Source organism: Protopterus annectens, chromosome 7.part0 (genome assembly GCF_019279795.1).
Source record: "Protopterus annectens isolate FY-2018-M chromosome 7.part0, PAN1.0, whole genome shotgun sequence".
Classification (NCBI taxonomy): Eukaryota; Metazoa; Chordata; order Ceratodontiformes; family Protopteridae; genus Protopterus; species Protopterus annectens.
In genome coordinates, this window is record NC_056739.1 from 575843771 (window position 1) to 575862565 (window position 18795).

Here is an 18795-nt window from a genome sequence, read left to right on the forward strand (position 1 = left end):
TTTTTGCCTGCTTTGTCTAATAGTACAGAAAGACATAGCACCTCAGAGTACAACATTAACTGCTAAGATATGTAAGTGAATGTAATATGTGAGGCAGCTAAGTAAAAAGCAAAGCAATACATAGCATAAGGGAATGAAAAAGTACATTACACACTTCTGTAGCCATGATATCATACGCATCAAAGTAATGAAAAACTTATAAAAGAAATAAATACTGAAACCAGTATACCAGTCTGTTTATTGCTCGGTATTTATTTCTTTTATCAGTTTTGGTTTGGTGGTCTTTTTGGCCATTTTTTTTAATGAAAAACTTAAAGGGAATAAAAGTTATAGGCAAGACATAAATATGTGCTGAACAGTAAATACTATGGCAATGATCACACTTTTAAGCTTAGAGTTTTACAAACAGTATATTTAGGTATATGTAGTGGTGACTTAGTTAACAGGGCAGAACTGACTGAATATAGATGGATTAATTTCTTCAGGGCAGGGAAACAACCTGGACTTAATGTAAAAAATAGTGGTAAAACACTTTTGAAAGAAAAACAAAGTTTTATCTAGGTATTGATGTATATTTTTTGTATATATATTTATATTAGTAGGCTGTTATTATTCATTGTCCATTACTTATTGCTGATTTTTTCATGTGATTTTATAAAGCTCTAAGTCATGTGTCTAAGTCAGATTTCAAATCTAGGTGCTTAGGATTTCCCTCTCTCTTCCCCCCTTGGCTGACCTGGTTAGACTTAGTTTGAACTCTACATTTACCTACAATATGGAGTCTACAGGACTGCAATTGGTCACTATAACAAAATCGGTTTCTGTCAGCATTTAAGCAGATTGAACTCTACATTTAACTACAAAACGGAGTCTACAGGACTGCAATTGGTCACCATAACAAAATCAGTTTCTGTCAGCATTTAAGCAGAATGATCTCTACATTTACCCACAAAACAGAGTCTACAGGACTGCAATTGGTCACCATAACAAAATCAGTTTCTCTCAGCATTTAAGCAGAGTAGGTTGCACACAAAAAACATTTGTTAAGCTTTCACTTACAGTGCTGTAATTAAGCAGGTTGCCATTTTGTTCAGCCATAGGGCTCTTTTTTCTACTTGAGTGTTTGCCACAGTCCGCTAATGATTGGCAGTAGATTTTTTACATGCTGAGTTTGCCAGCCCTGATGCACAACCTTCAACGAAGGTACGCCCATTCACTCATGCCTCCACACAGAAGACACTATAGCTGAGAATCGAACGGCACAATGTCTTGCTGTGATATCTTTAAAATCTGGCAAATATTTATTTACTGCATTGCTCTCTTGCTTAGGTTTTTTAGCTATAAATCTTAGTTCATTCTGAAGTGTGCTAGTTTACCCCCCCACCCTCAAACCTTTCTGAATGTATTATTATAAAATAACTGCCTGTTGTTGCCTTCATGCTTACCCTAGAATCTCTGCTTTTCTCTTTTCCTAGTTAAAATCTACATTTACCTGCAAAACAGAGTCTACAGGACTGCAATTGGTCACCATAACAAAATCAGTTTCTCTCAGCATTTACGCAGAGTAGGTTGCACAAAAAAAGCATTTGTTAAGCTTTCACTTACAGTGCTGTATAATTAAACAGGTCACCATTTTGGTCAGCCATAGGGCTCTTTTTTCTACTTGAATGTTTGCCTCCTTCCCCTGTAACTTAGGTAAACTGACTCTTGCATTAAGAGCTATAATACTTACCTTATAGCTTTAGGACACCTTATTGTAAACTGCAATAGCCCTGCTACGTTCACCCTCGCTGTGCTCGGGCTTTCTTCACTCCCTTCCCTGCCCCCAATTTCCTCCCTCCCCCAGTACCTCTAAATTTAAAATACTATAGCCACTCCCCCACTTTCTAGATCCTATCTGCTTTCATCTGGGATAATTCCTCCCACCCCCATTCTTCTACCTACAATTTAATAGCACCTATTAGCTTTCATCTGGTATTCTCCCATCCCCCTTCCAGTATCTTTACCTCACCACACTATCTTCTGGTGTTGCATCACCAGGTAAAACAGTTCCTTAACTCACTAGCTGAATCACAAATAATGATATACTCCTCTTTACTACCCCTCTTGTTCGCACCATACCTCCTTACCTTGTATGAAAACCAGTTTCTCACTGGATTTCAGGTCCCGAAAGGCCATACTTTCACCCCAGCTGTAAATCCTCCCACCTTCAACCATACGTACAGTACCAGGTCCTATCCAACATCTTGTTCAGTCTATCAACATCTCAACCCCAGGCACATTAGCTCTAGATCCAAACACTACCACAAACTAATAAACAAATTCCTGAAGTTCATCACCAAGTATAGACTCACCCCAGCCCTGACCCACCCACTTCAGATACACATACCCCCTGTACTTGCAATCTAAGCTACAAACCTACAATTAATAGGACAACTAACTCTCTCCTAGCCTGTCATCTCAACATTAGAAGCATTAATAACAAGGTACTTGAATTGCATGCACTTCTGGATGTCCACTCCCCTGAGATTCTCTGTTTATCTGAAACCTGGTTAAAACCTAATAGTACAGACAATGAAGTGTTACCACCTGGGTACAACATACACAGGCTGGATCTTGCTTCCAGGAAGGGGGGTGGGGTAGCTTTACTCTATAAATCTGAGTTGAATGTCACCATAGATGTAATACAACCACCTCAGATTAATAACTCGGAGATTCTTGCCACCAAATTGCAACTTAATAAAAATAAATGCATGTATGTAAATTCCCCCAGGTAACAATATATCTACACTTGGAGATATCCTGCACTGGCTATCACGTCACTACCCCCAAGAAACCCTACTACTTGGAGACTTTAACATAGACTGAGGCACCTGTTCCTCAGAATGCCCAACCACCCATATTAACCTGCATGCATTTACACAAATCATATCCACCCCTACCAGGATAGGTAAACCCAACCAAAAAGAAAGAATACTTGACTGGGTACTCATAAATAGTCACCCCCAACTGTACACCTCTGGTACCCTCCCTGATGGCCTAAGCGATCACCTTCTCACATATGTAATTAAGCAGAAAGCCATTAATTCCCAACAACCCTTACTCAGAAAGGTTAGAAACAATAAAAACCTTGACCCTGCCAAATTCCAACAAGAACTAAACTCATGTAATTGGTCTATTATAAAACACCTCCCCTTAGAGGAAGCAGTAACATACTTTAACAACAAATTCCTTGAGATCCTTGATTTGCATGCACCTGTTCGTTCAAAGAGAACAAAGGCAAAAACTGCGCCATGACTTTCTAAAGAGTCTAAACTCAAAATTACTCTTAGAAACAAAGCATGGGCTTTATGGCGTTCTTCTAAAGACCCTCAAGATCACATTAAATACAGGCAATCCAGGAATGAAACTAAAAAATCCATTTTACAAGACAAAAAACAATACTACTGTAATTTACAAACAGTAAATCAAAATAACTCTCAGAAGTTTTGGGCAGGTTTAAATAATCTACTACATCCTGGACAAACTTCAACCCCAATCCCTGCTGCTACTATTGATAAAACCCTTGAAGATGTTTCTGACAGTTTTAACTGATTCTTTACTGAGACAATTCAAGCCCTAGCTAGCCAACTACCTCCTAGCTCCCCTGGTCCTAAAAGTAACACCCCTAGAAACCTACTCACATTCAGCTTCCAACCAGTCACCACTTCACTTATCCGTACCTTGATCAAAAAATTAAAACCCATTACACTTTCTGCTGATCAACCCCCTGCCGAGTGCCTACAAATATCAGGTGATGCTATTGCTTACCCCGTCTCAATACTAATCAATTGAACCATAGTAGAAGCTAAAATTCCCACCATCTGGAAAATATCCTATGTAATCCCACTTCACAAAAGAGGCAGCTCTACTGACTTCTCCAATTATAGGCCAATAGCTATACTCTCTCCACTTGCAAAGATTATGGAAAAATGTATTCATAGACAACTCATGCACTATCTAATCCAGAATCACCTTATGGCAGATACTCAGCATGGCTTCCATCCTCATCACAGCACTACTTCAGCCCTCCTAGCCTTTACCAACACCATAAACCATAATTGCAACAATAATTATATATCCTCAGCCCTCTTCTTGGATCTTTCCAAGGCATTCGATATGATTGATCACCAACTTTTAATCCACACCCTGCAAACATTCTGTCTAGATACTAGAGCCCTTCAATGGTTTCAATCCTACCTGAATGGTTGACAGCAGGCTGTCCTCTGGCAGAACAAACTCTCTAACCTTCTACCTAACACCCTTGGAGTACCACAAGGCTCTATACTAGGGCCCTTGCTGTTCTCCATCTTCATTAACAACCTTTATAATGTCATCCCAAAAGTCAGCTGTATCCAATATGCTGATGACTCTATTCTGATTTGCTCAGCCACATCTCCAGTAGAGTTATGGTCAGCTACCCAGACCACCTTTAATACAATAGAAAATTGGCTTTCTGAACTTCGTCTAATCCTAAATCCCCAAAAAAACTACAAAGCTGCTATTTTCACAAACACGTAGGTCTACTGCTTTCACCTTTACCATAAATTCAAATGATGGCACAATAATCTCCCCTGACCCCTCTACAAAACTATTAGGTATCATCATAGATAATAATCTAAAATTCGATCTACATGTTAACCAAACTATCAAAACCATCAATAAAAAACTAGGGTCACTTTACAGAATAAAAGCCTTCCTAACCCCTCCAGCTAAAATTGCCATAGCTTGCTCTCACCTTCTTTCAACCCTTCTGTATGCGTCCACTCTACTCTCGAATTTAAACAAGACTGTCCTTAACAAACTCTCAATTTGGTACAACCACATTGCCAGGTTTGCCACTGGGCTGCCTTTTAGGACACATCATTGCATCAATCTAAATCAGCTTTGGTGGATTGAACTACCCAGCCTAATCCAGTATAACCAACTGATTATGGCCTATAAAATCCTCTATAATCTGGACAATACTCCTGCACTTAAAAATATTATCACCCCCTATAACAATCCTAGACTGCTTCAATCCTCTAACAAACTACTAATTCAGACTAGCAAAATTAATAACACAGCCGGTGACTCTCTCTTTGCAAACTCTGTAAGTAGACCCTGGAACTCTCTTCCAGCTGATATTACCTTACTTTCTACCTTAGGTCAATTTAAAACTAGACTCAAACAACATTTGGCACTTAACTGGCTATGTCAAGCCTGGCTAACTCTCTCTAGAATGCGTAAAAATCTGTTAACCAGTTTACTGTGTAATTTAATTTAATCCTGACTTATGCTCGGGATTAACTCTAACCTGTGAAACTTGTTTAACTTGCTTACTTAAGTAATCACTGTAAATAGTCTGTTTGTAATATGTAATGCTGGTATTATGTAATGCTGTATCTGTTTACCCTTGGAGCTTTTCTCCCCGGGTCTTCGCTGAAAATGGACATGCATCCAGTCAGACTATCCCAGTCAACAAATGTAAAATAAAATAAAAAATAAAAATGTGTTTGTGACAACTACTTTGATAGGCTGGATTTGGTTTTAAATAGGACGTGAATGCTTTTTAATTGTAACACTGATGAAGAGTCCTGAGTGGCTTGAAAGCTTTGTTGTTTTCTAACAAACATATTCTAACAGTTGGACCAGTGGTTTATTACTTTTGATACTATGGGATTTTTACACATATTCCAGTGCTGATGTTTTTGCAAGTCTGAACAATGTACTTACAAACTGGTCCCTCTGGAAACTGTCACAGGTATCTACCATGGCTTAACTAGCTAGCACAATGGTTCCAATAAGGCACCAGCCCAAACTCTGTGCTCCTTTCTCCTATGAGAAATCCATTAAATGCATCTGCAGTTGTATGACCATGGCATTAGTGCAGTTAAGTAAAATATATTTTTAGTCTTCACATGGAGGATGCAGGAAGGCTTGCTTCCATGTAAAAATACTTTTTTTTTTTTTTTGGGGGGGGGGTGGATTGAAGATTCAACAACTTTGTTTCAGTCAGTTAAAGCTTCAGCTCATTTTGATAGGGAGAGCTAAAGGAATCAGCTATCTTTTGATACTGTTTTTTAATATATATTTTGTTAAGCAGATTCTCTAGCTGGGTTGGAGCCTGTCTACAGTGAAGCATTCTCTGTTACAAGTTAGGCAAATGGAGTATGAAACAGGAGTATGAAGTAATAAGTGTTAGGAAAATGTCAGTGAAACAAAGTCTTGTTATAATGTTGCATCTGTGTATTTAGTATGAAATGTATGCCATAAACAGCAAACTGGAGAAGAGCCGTAGGAGAGCATGAGCAAATCAAGTCAAGCCAAGGAAAACCATAGTGTATGGGTAAACTCTTTGCTTTGCAAGAAACATCACAGTTACACTCTAAAAATGGGAAAAGGACAAGCTTGTTTAACACCCCTGAGTGGTGTTAAGATCGGTTTTCGTGTTAGCTACTGACAGTGGACAGTGCCAGTCAGCAAAGAACAGTAGCAGAAGGTAAAACAGCTTTAAAAAATAGATACTTTGTCTTGCCACTCTTAGAAACAAAGTGTGTGACAGAATGAAGTGTCAAACAGATTTTAAAGTATTTGCTCTTTGAGGGATTCTTCAGTTCTGCTTGTTGTCTACTTAAAGGCACAAAGTATTTTACTGGCCTTCAAAGACTTTGAAAGCCAGTAAAATATTTTGCTCTCCAGCAGTTGTTTTTTTTCCCAGTCCATAGTACATGGAACAGATAACACTTCATGCATTACAAAGAATTATGACTGTGAGCAACTCTAGTGAATAGAGGGGCAAAGCACTGACTACAGCCCAGCTGACCCGAGTTTGATTAGTGGATTGTGTTACTGAGGGATTGGCAAGGAGGGATGAGTGTTATATTCCCCGATGGGAAGGTGGTTCTGTGTGCATATCCTGCAGTGATCTCTGATGGAAGCCGAGAATGTCATAATAGGGAGCTGTGGTCCAAACAGGGAATAGGATAGTGGACATGGGCTGGTATATAGATGGGGTGATATGCTGCAAGTCTCTGTTTCATGCCTGTCCCTTGGACATTACCATGAGGACCATGGGAAGGAAGACGTAACAGGGGTTGTCATAAAGCAGAACTACCCCCCAGGTGGATGTGGGTAGCTGAGACCCACAGAACACTTAACATCCACATTGGTCCAGGGTGAAGTATGTGACTGGTAGGCCTGGTGATGGACATGGGCCACTGGGTAGGAGGGCCACTGGATAACGCAAAGGGGAAAAAATACCCCTACCCCCCCAAAAAAAGAATTCTAATTGGCTTTCACTGATCATAACTCTTATGTGTTCTTGACATGGATACCAAACATGATGTCTTAGAAACCATGTTTCAAGCACATAATAGGTTAATTATGATCTGAATCCCAGTCATAATCTTGTCCATCTGTTCTTAATTTCTCTGTTATATTTCACCCTTCATTTCTAGTCTTCCTCTAGGTATCCAGGGAAGCACAAACTACTGTTCCTCTTTGTCCTTACAGAGTAAAACTATTTTGACTAAATGAATAATGTAATTGAGAACATTGTGAAAATGGCCTGATTTATTTTAACTAACTGAAACAATAACAATATGTAAGCAATTCAAATGAACTTACAATAAATAGTACAGTCATGGAACTTTTTGATGATTTGCCGCTAGATTTATTAATTAGATTTTTTTTTCATTTTATATCACTGAAGGAGTAAAAGTTTAATCATGCCTAATTAACATTTGCTTAAAATATTTTGCCTTTCTCAATAAGCTGCTTATGTCCCCTTACTGATAACTGAACTATTATTAGCTGTTACTAAAACAATAATTATATACGGGTCTATATTATAAGATCGATGTTTGAAAACATCGAACAATATATGGTCGACATCATGTGGTCGATGTCTTCAAACATCGAACTTATAAACAGACAAAAAAAAGAAAAAAGTACCCTAACGGGTTTAAGCAGGGGGGAAAGCCCCCCGAACCCCCTACGTGGGGGGCTGTACCCCCACCCCCCCACTACTTAAATATACCACCTCCGAGACCACACTACATTGCAGTAAATGGAAATCTTCCATTTACATGCTTGAGATTCTGAGCATTCAATATTCTCGTGTCGACAATGTCAGATTCTACACTGTAGGCTTTCAAGAAAATAATATAGACCCATATATACATATTTTTATTCTTGTGTAGAATTATAATGCACATATTTTAAATGTGCATTGTACTGTAAGTTACACACAAAAGAATAGAAATATTGCAGTTACATGCCTTCTGTGTGGAACAGGAGTAGAATTACTCTACACCCCTCAGTACAAGAATTCGGAACAAAGACAAACATATCCAAAATCAAAGACAGATTTTAAATATTACTCTCATAAACTCAGAAAGTTGCTGGAGTAACAGGTTTTGCATTCACCTACATTTTCACAAGGAAATGAAATCTGAAATTCAAATGTCTGTCATTGTTTACTGAATTCCACCCTCCATGATTTGCCAGCAAACCACACATTTTATGAAGAACAGACTAAAATATAAGTCAAAAATCTCGACAGTCTGCAAAATTCTGTGCAGTTGAGAGTTATGAGTTGCATTACAGTTGCAGTTAATCTATTACATGTTCTCATACCTCCCAACCTCTTAGAGCAAGAAATCTGAACAAAGCCATGAGTAATGAGGGGGCAAAGGCCCCAAAATAGGGGCAATTTTTAAATATTGCTCTTACAAACTTAGAAAGTTGTTTTACATTAGTATGAATTTTCTGAAGAGTATAAAGTCTGAACCTTTAATGTCTGTCATTATTTTCGGACTTCAATCTTTAATGACTTGCCAGTGATTTGCCAGAAAGCCATAATTTTATGAAAAACACACCAAAACATGAGGCAAAAATCTGTACAGTTGAGAGGTATGCTGCTGATGTTCTATATGTTTACTGAATGTTTCTGCTCAGTTAAGCTGAGATCAGACTACTTACAGAACAATCGTTTTCTCATCTATTCACTGTTAATACATTTGATATGTTGGTGCGGTACTTGGCTGTTTACTTCAGAAATATATGGCAGTGCCTTGTAAAGACAGCTGCACTATTATTCAAGCAATAAAATCATTTTAGATAAGGAAAGAATTTCTTGGAATTCCTGCTGCCTGCAAGCTGTCAGGTCCCAAATCACTATTTATAAAATACGATACAAAAAATAAATGGAGTCAAAGCCTTCTAAGAGAAACAAAAACACACCACGCATGTATTAAGACCACAAATATACTGCTGAAAATAATTTACCAGTATTGTTGCCAGCAAATGAGCTGTGTTCCTAGTTAATCTGTTTGGACCATTTCAGTCTGTGGGAATTATCTGTGACTACAGTGTGATTACATGGAAGTACATCTAACCCCTTTCAAAAGCTCTTGCAAAGAGCAGGCAGATCATAAAGTAAAATCCATAAGAACATGGTGTACATTAAGACATCTTAATATGTCCATATGGTTTGTTGAGCTTTAAGGCTAGAGAGACCACACTCCTTCACCTTTGCAAAGTATATTAAAATCCTTCTGTAGACATACCTCAAAATAAAGGGTTTCTTCTACAGTCTGAAATGGCTCTGTATTGTTTGTTATAGGTAGAAAATGAGACTTAGGACCCAACTTCATAGGTAGGCAGTTAAGGCACAGTTGTACAATATCTCTCAGCTAATGAAAGTGCTATATCTTTTCCCTGCCAGTTTATAAAAATACTGCTCTACATTACTCATTATTTTTTGTTTCAGGGCTTTAAGCTAAGTGTGTAAATAGAAGAACATTTTTGGGGCAGGTTCAAATTTAGTTTAATAGATCAATCTATGTATCTTTGCAGCTTGCTTTTCCAAGTGCAGAAATGTAGTTTCTTTTTACAGAAAACAATCCCATACAGCTTGGCTCCATGACATGGAGGAATGATGACCCAATCATGAATCAGATGGGGTAGGGTTTGAATAGATGGCCACTGGAATCAGCTGTTTACCCTGGTCAAATGTATAAGTAAATAAACAAATAAATAAACTTAAGTAACCTGGGTTCAGTCATTGTTCTGGGCACTAGAGGAACGAAACTGCATTATCAGTTCATGTCTTTCAGGAGAAGGGATGGGCACACATGCCCATGGGTACACTCCATGAGAGATTCTCCCTGAAGGAAAAAGGAGAACAATTTGGAGTTGCCTCTAATGGGGCTGGGGAGGTCACTGAGGGTTACATCATTCAAGAACGTGGATAACAAGTCTTGCGACAGCCCACTGCAACCCTATCCTATGGATATCTACAAACATGAGCATGACTGAAGTTAGGGCCACAGTACTGAAGACTATGTTCTCCCACATGAATGAAGGCATTATCAAACCTCAACCTGATGAGGAATAAATGGTTCTGTTTGCTGGCCACTGGAAGACTTAAAGGTTACAGGGGGAAACACAACTTGTTGAAGGGAGAAGGGATGACAGAGTAAAAGAAACAGGGACATCCCTAGAATTAATACTGAATTAGTACTTTGCTCTGCCTTCTGGTATCACTACTATTTAAAAGGGTCTATATTAGATCATCAAACACTTAAAAAAGCAAATGGTGACTAATCGACCCTATGTAAGCGAAAGCTTACAATGTCAAAGGGTCGGAACAGAGATTTTTTTCCAAGGGAAAAAAATTGCTGTTCCAACAAAAAAAACAAAAAAAAACAATTTCAAACATTACATTAAGTGGGGGGCTTTGCCCCCACACCCCCCTACTTAAATATACCAACTCCGAGACCACACTACAGTACCAAAAACAGCAAAGTACCGAAGCAGTCACTTCGATATTTTGCATTTTCAGCCTTTTATGTTTGACCAAGATGCATTCGAAAGAATGCATCTTCGGTCTTGTAATATAGACCCATTTAAAATATAGCATAGCATTCTTTCAGCTGACCTGTACAAAATCAGAACCTGCTGTTTCACATTTTCAACCTGCCGTTGCTTTGCACACAATACGTCACTTATGTAAATGCAGCAACTCTTAAAAGTTTGGCTAACAGAGTAGAATATAAACCAATTAATCTGTTGTCTCTCATAGTTCATTCTGTATTGTGTAACAATATGTGATGATGAATTTTATTGGAGTACAGGACATAAAAGTTTCCCATTGTGAAAGTTTGAGTATCACGAGTTAGATAGCTTTCTGCATGTTGGGATGTTGATGTTTATTATGGGAATAACATACTTTATATTCCTGTACTCATGTGGATGGATTTTTATTTTACTCATTTTCTTGACCAGCACATAATTATTCTACCTGACCCCAAATGATCCATGTGTTCCACTTCCTGAAGGCCAGTGATGCGGATCACCATTCCCAACTGCTCCTACAGCATACCAGCCATTTCCATATTTTCAAAAGTATAACTCGAGGAATATTTTTTTTGTTTTCTTTTTGTAGGTATGGGCCCCCCCAACCTCAACATCTCCCAACGAGCCGACCTAGCACCTCCGCAATTTATATGTTTTAACTCCATAATTACACTACAGAGGAGAAAAATGAAAACACTGGAATACACATCTTCGAATGTGTACAGTACAGTGAAGTGTAATTATGGCACGGCAAGACAGACAGGAATACCACAAACGGTTCTGTGGCTATGTTTTGTTTTCTTTGTCTTCCGTCTCCTGGCTAGAGCAAAACAAAGCAGAACCCTTCTGCAATTCATTAGAGTAATCAAAATGGAATTGCAGGTGACCTGGTTTCATGTCCCAGACAAGGCACTTGCTTCTTTCATTCTGGATATGTTTTCCAGAACTGCAATTGCATTTGTATTCTTGGGAAGGTAGCTGTTTCTGCCGCATCAGTCTACACACTACAAAAAAAGTGGTGTTTGTGTTTGTAAATATGCCCTTTTTCAGCTGCCTGGTGACCTAGATTATGTAGCCCCCCCCCAAAAAAAAATCAACCTTCTGATACACATTTATTCCACACCAGCACCCTAACTTCTTCTTTGTAGTGCATTGTAAATTTCTGACTTCAGTGATGATGGCAGGGTTTCTTCTTAGATCAAAGGGTAAAGATGATATACAAAGCTGAACACACTGCCCCCACCTAGGAATCAAACATCATGGCCTGAGATTGCATTTAGTCCAGGGTGCACTTCGGGATACTGATTAATGCCACAATTGTCTGCTTAAGTCATATGTAGCTCCCCACATAGCCACTAATATGCATATTGTTTTCTGAGTAGAATGCCAAACACAAGTTAATAAAGAGGGAACATTGTGTCTAGTAATTTCAGCCACTGTCTTCAGCACTAAGAATTTATTTTCCAAATTATTAAAATATTTACAATGACTTAAACACATTTTCATTGTTCCTTACATATAATATAATGATTGTACATGCATCTAAATGCATCTAATAACATTGTCCTTTCCTGTCAGGAGAGCCTGCAATGTTATGGTAGAAAAACAAGTTAAGATGATCATGCCCTGAGCATTTGACTGTCATTCACAATAATTATAAAGGAATCAAAGAAAACACTTTTCATTTAGAATGTAAGTATATATATATATATATATATATATATATATATATATATATATATATGATATTTACGGACTTTGTATAATATAAATATGTTTCTTATACTAAAATATACATGAAAATAGACAACGTGAACTAAAATGATATTCTTACAAAAGATATTAGAGTTACTGTCTCTCTTTAAAATGCTTGGATTTTCTATGATAATTCTGAAAATATAATTTTAACATGTAACCTAATACTACATGTAAACTGCGGTGGTGGTGCTGCGGTAGCATTGTCGCCTCATAGTAAGATGTTGTCCTGTTTGATTCTCAGCTAGAGCGTCTTCTGTGTGGAGACATGCGTGAATGGGCGTACCTTCATTGAAGGTTGTGCGTCAGGGTCAGCAACTCAGCACGTAAAAATCTACTGCCAATCATTAGCGGACTGGAGTTCCACTGTGGTGACCCCTAACCGGGAAAAGCCGAAAGACACAACAACAACCTAATACTACATGTCTTTAAGCATTTTGCACATCTACATTTTATGATTGCTCATAATCACCCTTGTTTTCTGTGGTTAATTTAGTATATATCATTACATAATGTTTTCCACCTGCATTGTTTTCAGGCAATGGCAAATCTCTGCTCAGTCTGAAAATGAAAGCAAAGGTTTGGATCACCTCTACAAATGCCTTAAGTCCCACCATATTGACAAAGAATAGTTCTCATAGAGGGAACAAGACAGAAGGGTACCTATCACTCTCATACGGAGAACAAGACAGAAGAGTACTGATCATTCTCATATGGAGAACAAGACAGAAGAGTATCACCTTACATTTTCAAGTGCTAACCAAAGCTTTATCAGGATCTGCTGGGCTCCTGGAATGTCCCTATAGGTAGGAAAGCATTTTTTATTGTTGTTCCCCAAACCTGCCAACAATCAAGCCCCTCTCATCTCTGCTATCCTGCTTATACCCATTTATTTCCCTTACAAGAGTAAGAGTGGATCACGAGGAGAGAAGCTGTAACTCAGGAAACCATTTGGAAAATGTTCCTTTGCTTTGTTTTTTTTTTCTTATAGCCCTAACCCTTCCCTTAGTAGTCTGATATGTATTTGTGTTTTTACAGCACAACTGTCACAGACTTTCACATATGCAGGTAGCAGAGGCTTGGTAGAGCTGTACTCATGTCCGTAGCTCACAATGTTGCACGCCAAACACCTCACTTTCCACTTGATGTTGGCACTGAAGTACAGTAGACCTCCTTCCTCCTCCAAGATGGGTGAAATGGCTTTGGTCATTCAGTCCTACCCTGATTTACCAGTTGCTCCATTTCATGGTTTGCATCTTGATCCTGGGTGGGAAGGGCTCCCTATTGAAATTTCAGGGCCTGCAATGCAGAGTCATGAAACACAAAAAAACGAGAGAGAGAGAGAGAGAGAGAGAGAGAGAGAGAGAGAGAGACTGAAAATACAGGAGACGAGTGAATATCAAACTTCATTCTTCTCCTTTAAACGTCTTCACCCTACAGTGGGGGGGACAAGTCCTCCTTGAGATAATATATATATATTATGTATATATATATATATATATATATATATATATATATATATATGTGTGTGTGTGTGTGTGTACATACCAATTCTAAGTTCACCAGTGTGTGTGTGTGTGTGTGTGTGTATATATATGTATATATATATATATATATATATATATATATATATATATATATATATATATATATATATATATATATATATATATATGTGTGTGTGTGTGTGTGTGTGTGTGTGTGTGTGTACATACATACCAATTCCAAGTTCACCATACCTTAGAGAAAAGGGAATATTCAAATAAGTGGCCATCTTGTATTTATTATATGTAAGTCTATATGTTTGGTCATTCAGTTTCCAAATTAATGGACTCAGTATTGTGAATCCCAACATTTTAAATAGTTATGGAGTGGGCGGCCAGGCTTTTTAAGTACTATCCTATCAATCTTTTATTAAATTTTACTAGCTGTAGTATCACAAGAGTACTACCAAACATGCAACTGTCTTACCCCCTGCTCAGTAAAGGAAAGCTTATAGTATGCCTTCTACTACACGTACTGTAAGCATCTGTTTACTTAACTGTCTTAACCCTTACTCAGTAAAGGAAGGTTTACAGTATACTTTCTCCTACTCCTAGTGTAAGCATCCGTTTACTTAACTGTCTTACCTCTGCTTAATAAACAGAGGCTTATTCAGGTTACTTGTACACATCTTGTTACTTGTACACATCTTTTGATTCTGGCAAAAGTTTATGTATTACATAACGTCTACCCTAATTTAGCAAACCTCCTACAATTTCTTGTAACTTCCTATGCATGTATACCTTTATATATAATTATGTACTGTTGTTGTTTACATTACTTTTTTCTCTGTTGACTTTAACTACTAAGCAGTATGTATTACTGAAGTGTTTCTTAAATTACTTTGAAAATGTAAAATTGTTTGTTTATATTACTTGGAGCTTTTCTCCCCGGGCCTCTGCTGAAAAAGGGCTTTAAACCAGTCAGACACTCCCGGTCAACAAATGTAAAATAAATAAAATAAATAAAAATAATTACAATATACCTTCTATGTTTACTTAACTGTCTTAACCCTTCTTAATAAACAAAGGCTTACAGTATGCCTTCTACATTTAATAAATTGTCTTACCCCTGCTTGCACTAGGTGACAAAAAAAAAAAACAGGGAAGAAGCCCCATACCAATTAGTCGGTGTCTTCCATTCAGTCCTTCCGATGTTTGCTGTGCCTGAGTATTGACCACTGTGTTTAAACAGAGGCACTTTCCTTGGGCAACACTGGGCCAACACCCTAATATTAATTAATTACTTCATCCATGCAGAATGGCTCAGTGGAGATGCATCACCTTGTCCTACAATGGTCTTCTAATTTCCAAATCACATGTGCAGAAGTCTAGAGAAGATTTCAGCCTAGGATCTGATATTTTAGAATCATGCACTCCTAATTAGAAAACAACAATGGTATCTGTATAAGCTAGCATCTCACCATTTTTAACATATTTGCAATTAAATGCCTGTATTCCTCCAGTAATATCCTGATGTTATATTTAAAACTAGTGTCACTTCTTATTTCCAATGCACTCATGAAACTCCAGGAAACCCTGCTTTGCAGGCACATCATGTTCATGACATCACATAGAATCTAACATCATTACTAAGCTACCATTATCAGCAGTACCGTTTTCCCCACTGTCATCATCCTTAAGCATTGCACTGTTTCACAATGTAAATTTATTTATTTATTTTGGTTTGTTTGCTCGGGTAGTACACTGATCACTATATTAGTTAAAATTGAAAGATAAAATAAAAATTAGTTACAGCTAAATAACATTTTCTTCATGCAGTAGATTTTTTTCGAGAAGATGGCTTTGAGAGGGCAGCATTCCAAGCTGCCTGCTTATAGTTAGAAAGTCTGCTGTAGTTATGTAAACATACATGATGTCACACACACAGTATAACTATGTAAGAAGTACACAGAGTACATTTTGTAGTTTTATTTGGTATCACTTCTAATACTTAATGCAGCTGTACTTGTAACAGGATTATTAAAGCTGAGGGACAATAAATAGCATACACAGAAAGTGGTTAGTCACAGAGGAAGAGAAAGGAGGCATGAAATGTCAAACTACCCACTACTGAACTCTCAGCTTGGGTATCCTGTCCAGCTATGAACATATTATTTTGGAAACGGCATAAAAACAGTGGGGTCTGCCCAAGAAAATACCGACTAAATGCAGGGTGAAGAGTCTTGTTATATCTACCAAATAAAAAAAAATGGAACATAGCAGAGTATGCAAGGATGCACACAGGAAAACATAGGGTGCTGGTAGGAATGGCATAGCTAGTGATGCAAAATCAAGATGTCTTATCACACTGTTAGTGAACTGGGTTTTGCAAAAGCCTGAAACACTAATAGAGATGGCTGCAGAAAGTGAACAGAATAAACAACAACCTGGTCTTTCTCTCAGGGAGGATTTGAAGGTCTCTTTCATAGCACTAATCTATCGAGAGCTTAGGTGATCAATAACAGAGGACCCCATGAATGCAAACTTCAGATTATGAAGATGCATTCTGGGTGAATGAACACAATGACCTGCTTATTCTGCAGTGGTGCATTGCATGTGTGGCAAGGAGACATTAAGTAGGAAAGATTTTCACATTACAGTGATGGGAGCCACAAGGAACTTGCCACAGCCAGAGCTAGGCCTGGAAAGGTTGTGTTAAGGCCAAGTGGAGACCTTGAAAGGTGCAGCAGATAGAGTGTAAGGCACTGTGGGTGAGCAGACACCTCCAAGATATTTTAGAAAAAGGGTACTTGTACAAGTCTCTTCAGAATGAAAAAAGATTGCAGTGCAAACTGCGTTTAAGAGGGATATGGGAAACCATAGTTCGCTGAACAGTGGAAATATTTGTAAAGGATTTCCAGAAAATAAGGTGAAGGTTATAGCAGAAAGCAAATTCAAGAATGTATTGCACAAATAGAGGGGACTCTTTCTATATGTGTCTCTCACTGGTTTCCAGTTTAGTATCTGCAAATGCAAAATACACAGGGAATCAGTGCACAAACTACAATTGCATCAGCAGTGTTATTTTAGATACAAATGATACTTCCCAAGGCTTATGTGAAGACCAGTCATCAAAAGATCCTGTTTAAATCCAAATGTTATTAGTAACATCATTCAAGGAAAATTGTAGGTGTACGATGCAGTCATTATACAGTTTGTGTGTGCTGAATCTTTTCAAACTGAACCCTGTGCTATGATGCAGGCTCCTTAAAAAGTGAGACTGTCTTTCACAGGACACCATTGCAAATGGCAGTCTTTGTGCAATGTTCACAAGAAGTGTAATGTGGTTACGTTCATTTTCCACTGCTCTTTTTTGTCAGCTGCACAGTACAATGAGATTGGCACACGATAAGGGCAATCTGATGAGTCTTCATTTCAACAAATGCCCCTCTCACTTGGTCCCTCCCTCCCACCCCACTTGGCAATGACTTTACTGTAGCGAATTACTGCCCTTGTTTGGAGTAGTGGTGACAAGAGGAGGTAGAAAGTGTTTTACACAAACGGTCTTCCTGCTCTTATAATTCCAGTTCTGACAGACAAACACCAAGCAGCCAAACCAGCAGAATATATAGCCAGGGGCCCCCACATCTGGGGGGAGCTGAATTCTCACAGCTTCCGCATTTCTCTATGGATGAAAGGAAACAAAGGGGAAACCATGAATGTAAATGTCAAACAAAATAAAATGAAAAACAAAAACTGGGAAGATATGAAACATGAAGATACAAATCTAATGAACAAAATAAATCAAACGAACAAAAGGGAAATGCAATGACCTAAATTAGTATGAAATAGTAAGTATAAATGATGGATTCTGATTAGCTAACATAAGCATTCACCTGGGCTGTTATCCCTCCTCAACAGTTTGTCTGAAATGAATATATTTAATAAAGTCACAAAATTTACTATGGATCACCCATTTCAGAATCACAACACAGCACTTAGTGGTGGGTACTTGGATGAGATGAATACATTTAATAAAGACATAAACTTCATTATGAATCACCAATTCATAATCAACACAAAGTGCTTTTGGGGAGTATGTTGGCAGAATGACAGTCCTTCCTGTATAACAGAACCTCTGCTTTTCTTACCATTGATTGACTATTTCATCATGGCACACTTCAAAACTCCCTTACTGCTCAAAAAGGAATGACAGTTTAAATAGGACTTGAACACGTTATGCTTTAACAAAATGTAGTTATGCATTTTACATAACTATTCCTCTTTTTTCTTTACAGTAAATCAAGGACACATTGATAAGAATTTTTATCTACTGAACTTTATCTAGCCTCATCTGAATTGCATTTCTCTCTACAGAAGATGCCAGAATTATTTGGTCATAACATCATATTCATCCTCGCAAAAATGATGTAATCATAAATAAAGTTGCTTTACCATATTAAAGAGGCTTTAGATTTTATTTAGTGCATCAACAATTTATTTTTTTCCCCATGTATTAAGTAAATGCCAAGTATTCTGAAATTTTTCAAGGCCCGCACAAAGACCTAAGTCATATTTAAGTATCTGAACGTAGCTATAATGAAATTAAATGAAATGGGACTGTGTGCCTGTCTTCATGCCCATCTACTCTCAGTCACACTCTACAGGCATAACT

General features: G+C 37.9%; 1 protein-coding gene across 2 annotated transcripts in view; it reads right to left on the reverse strand.

Moving 5' to 3' along the window:
- The window catches only part of ACHE (acetylcholinesterase (Cartwright blood group)), a 656195-nt gene that overhangs the window by 199421 nt on the left and 437979 nt on the right, over positions 1-18795 (reverse strand). The window contains exon 4 of one of the 2 annotated variants that reach the window (XM_044077162.1): positions 17481-17805. The exons of the other annotated variant lie outside the window; for it this stretch is intronic. Coding sequence (XP_043933097.1) covers positions 17696-17805 — 110 coding nt within the window. The 3' untranslated portion in view covers positions 17481-17695. Of the gene's footprint in view, positions 1-17480; positions 17806-18795 lie in introns of those variants that run through there. 2 annotated transcript variants of the gene reach the window in all.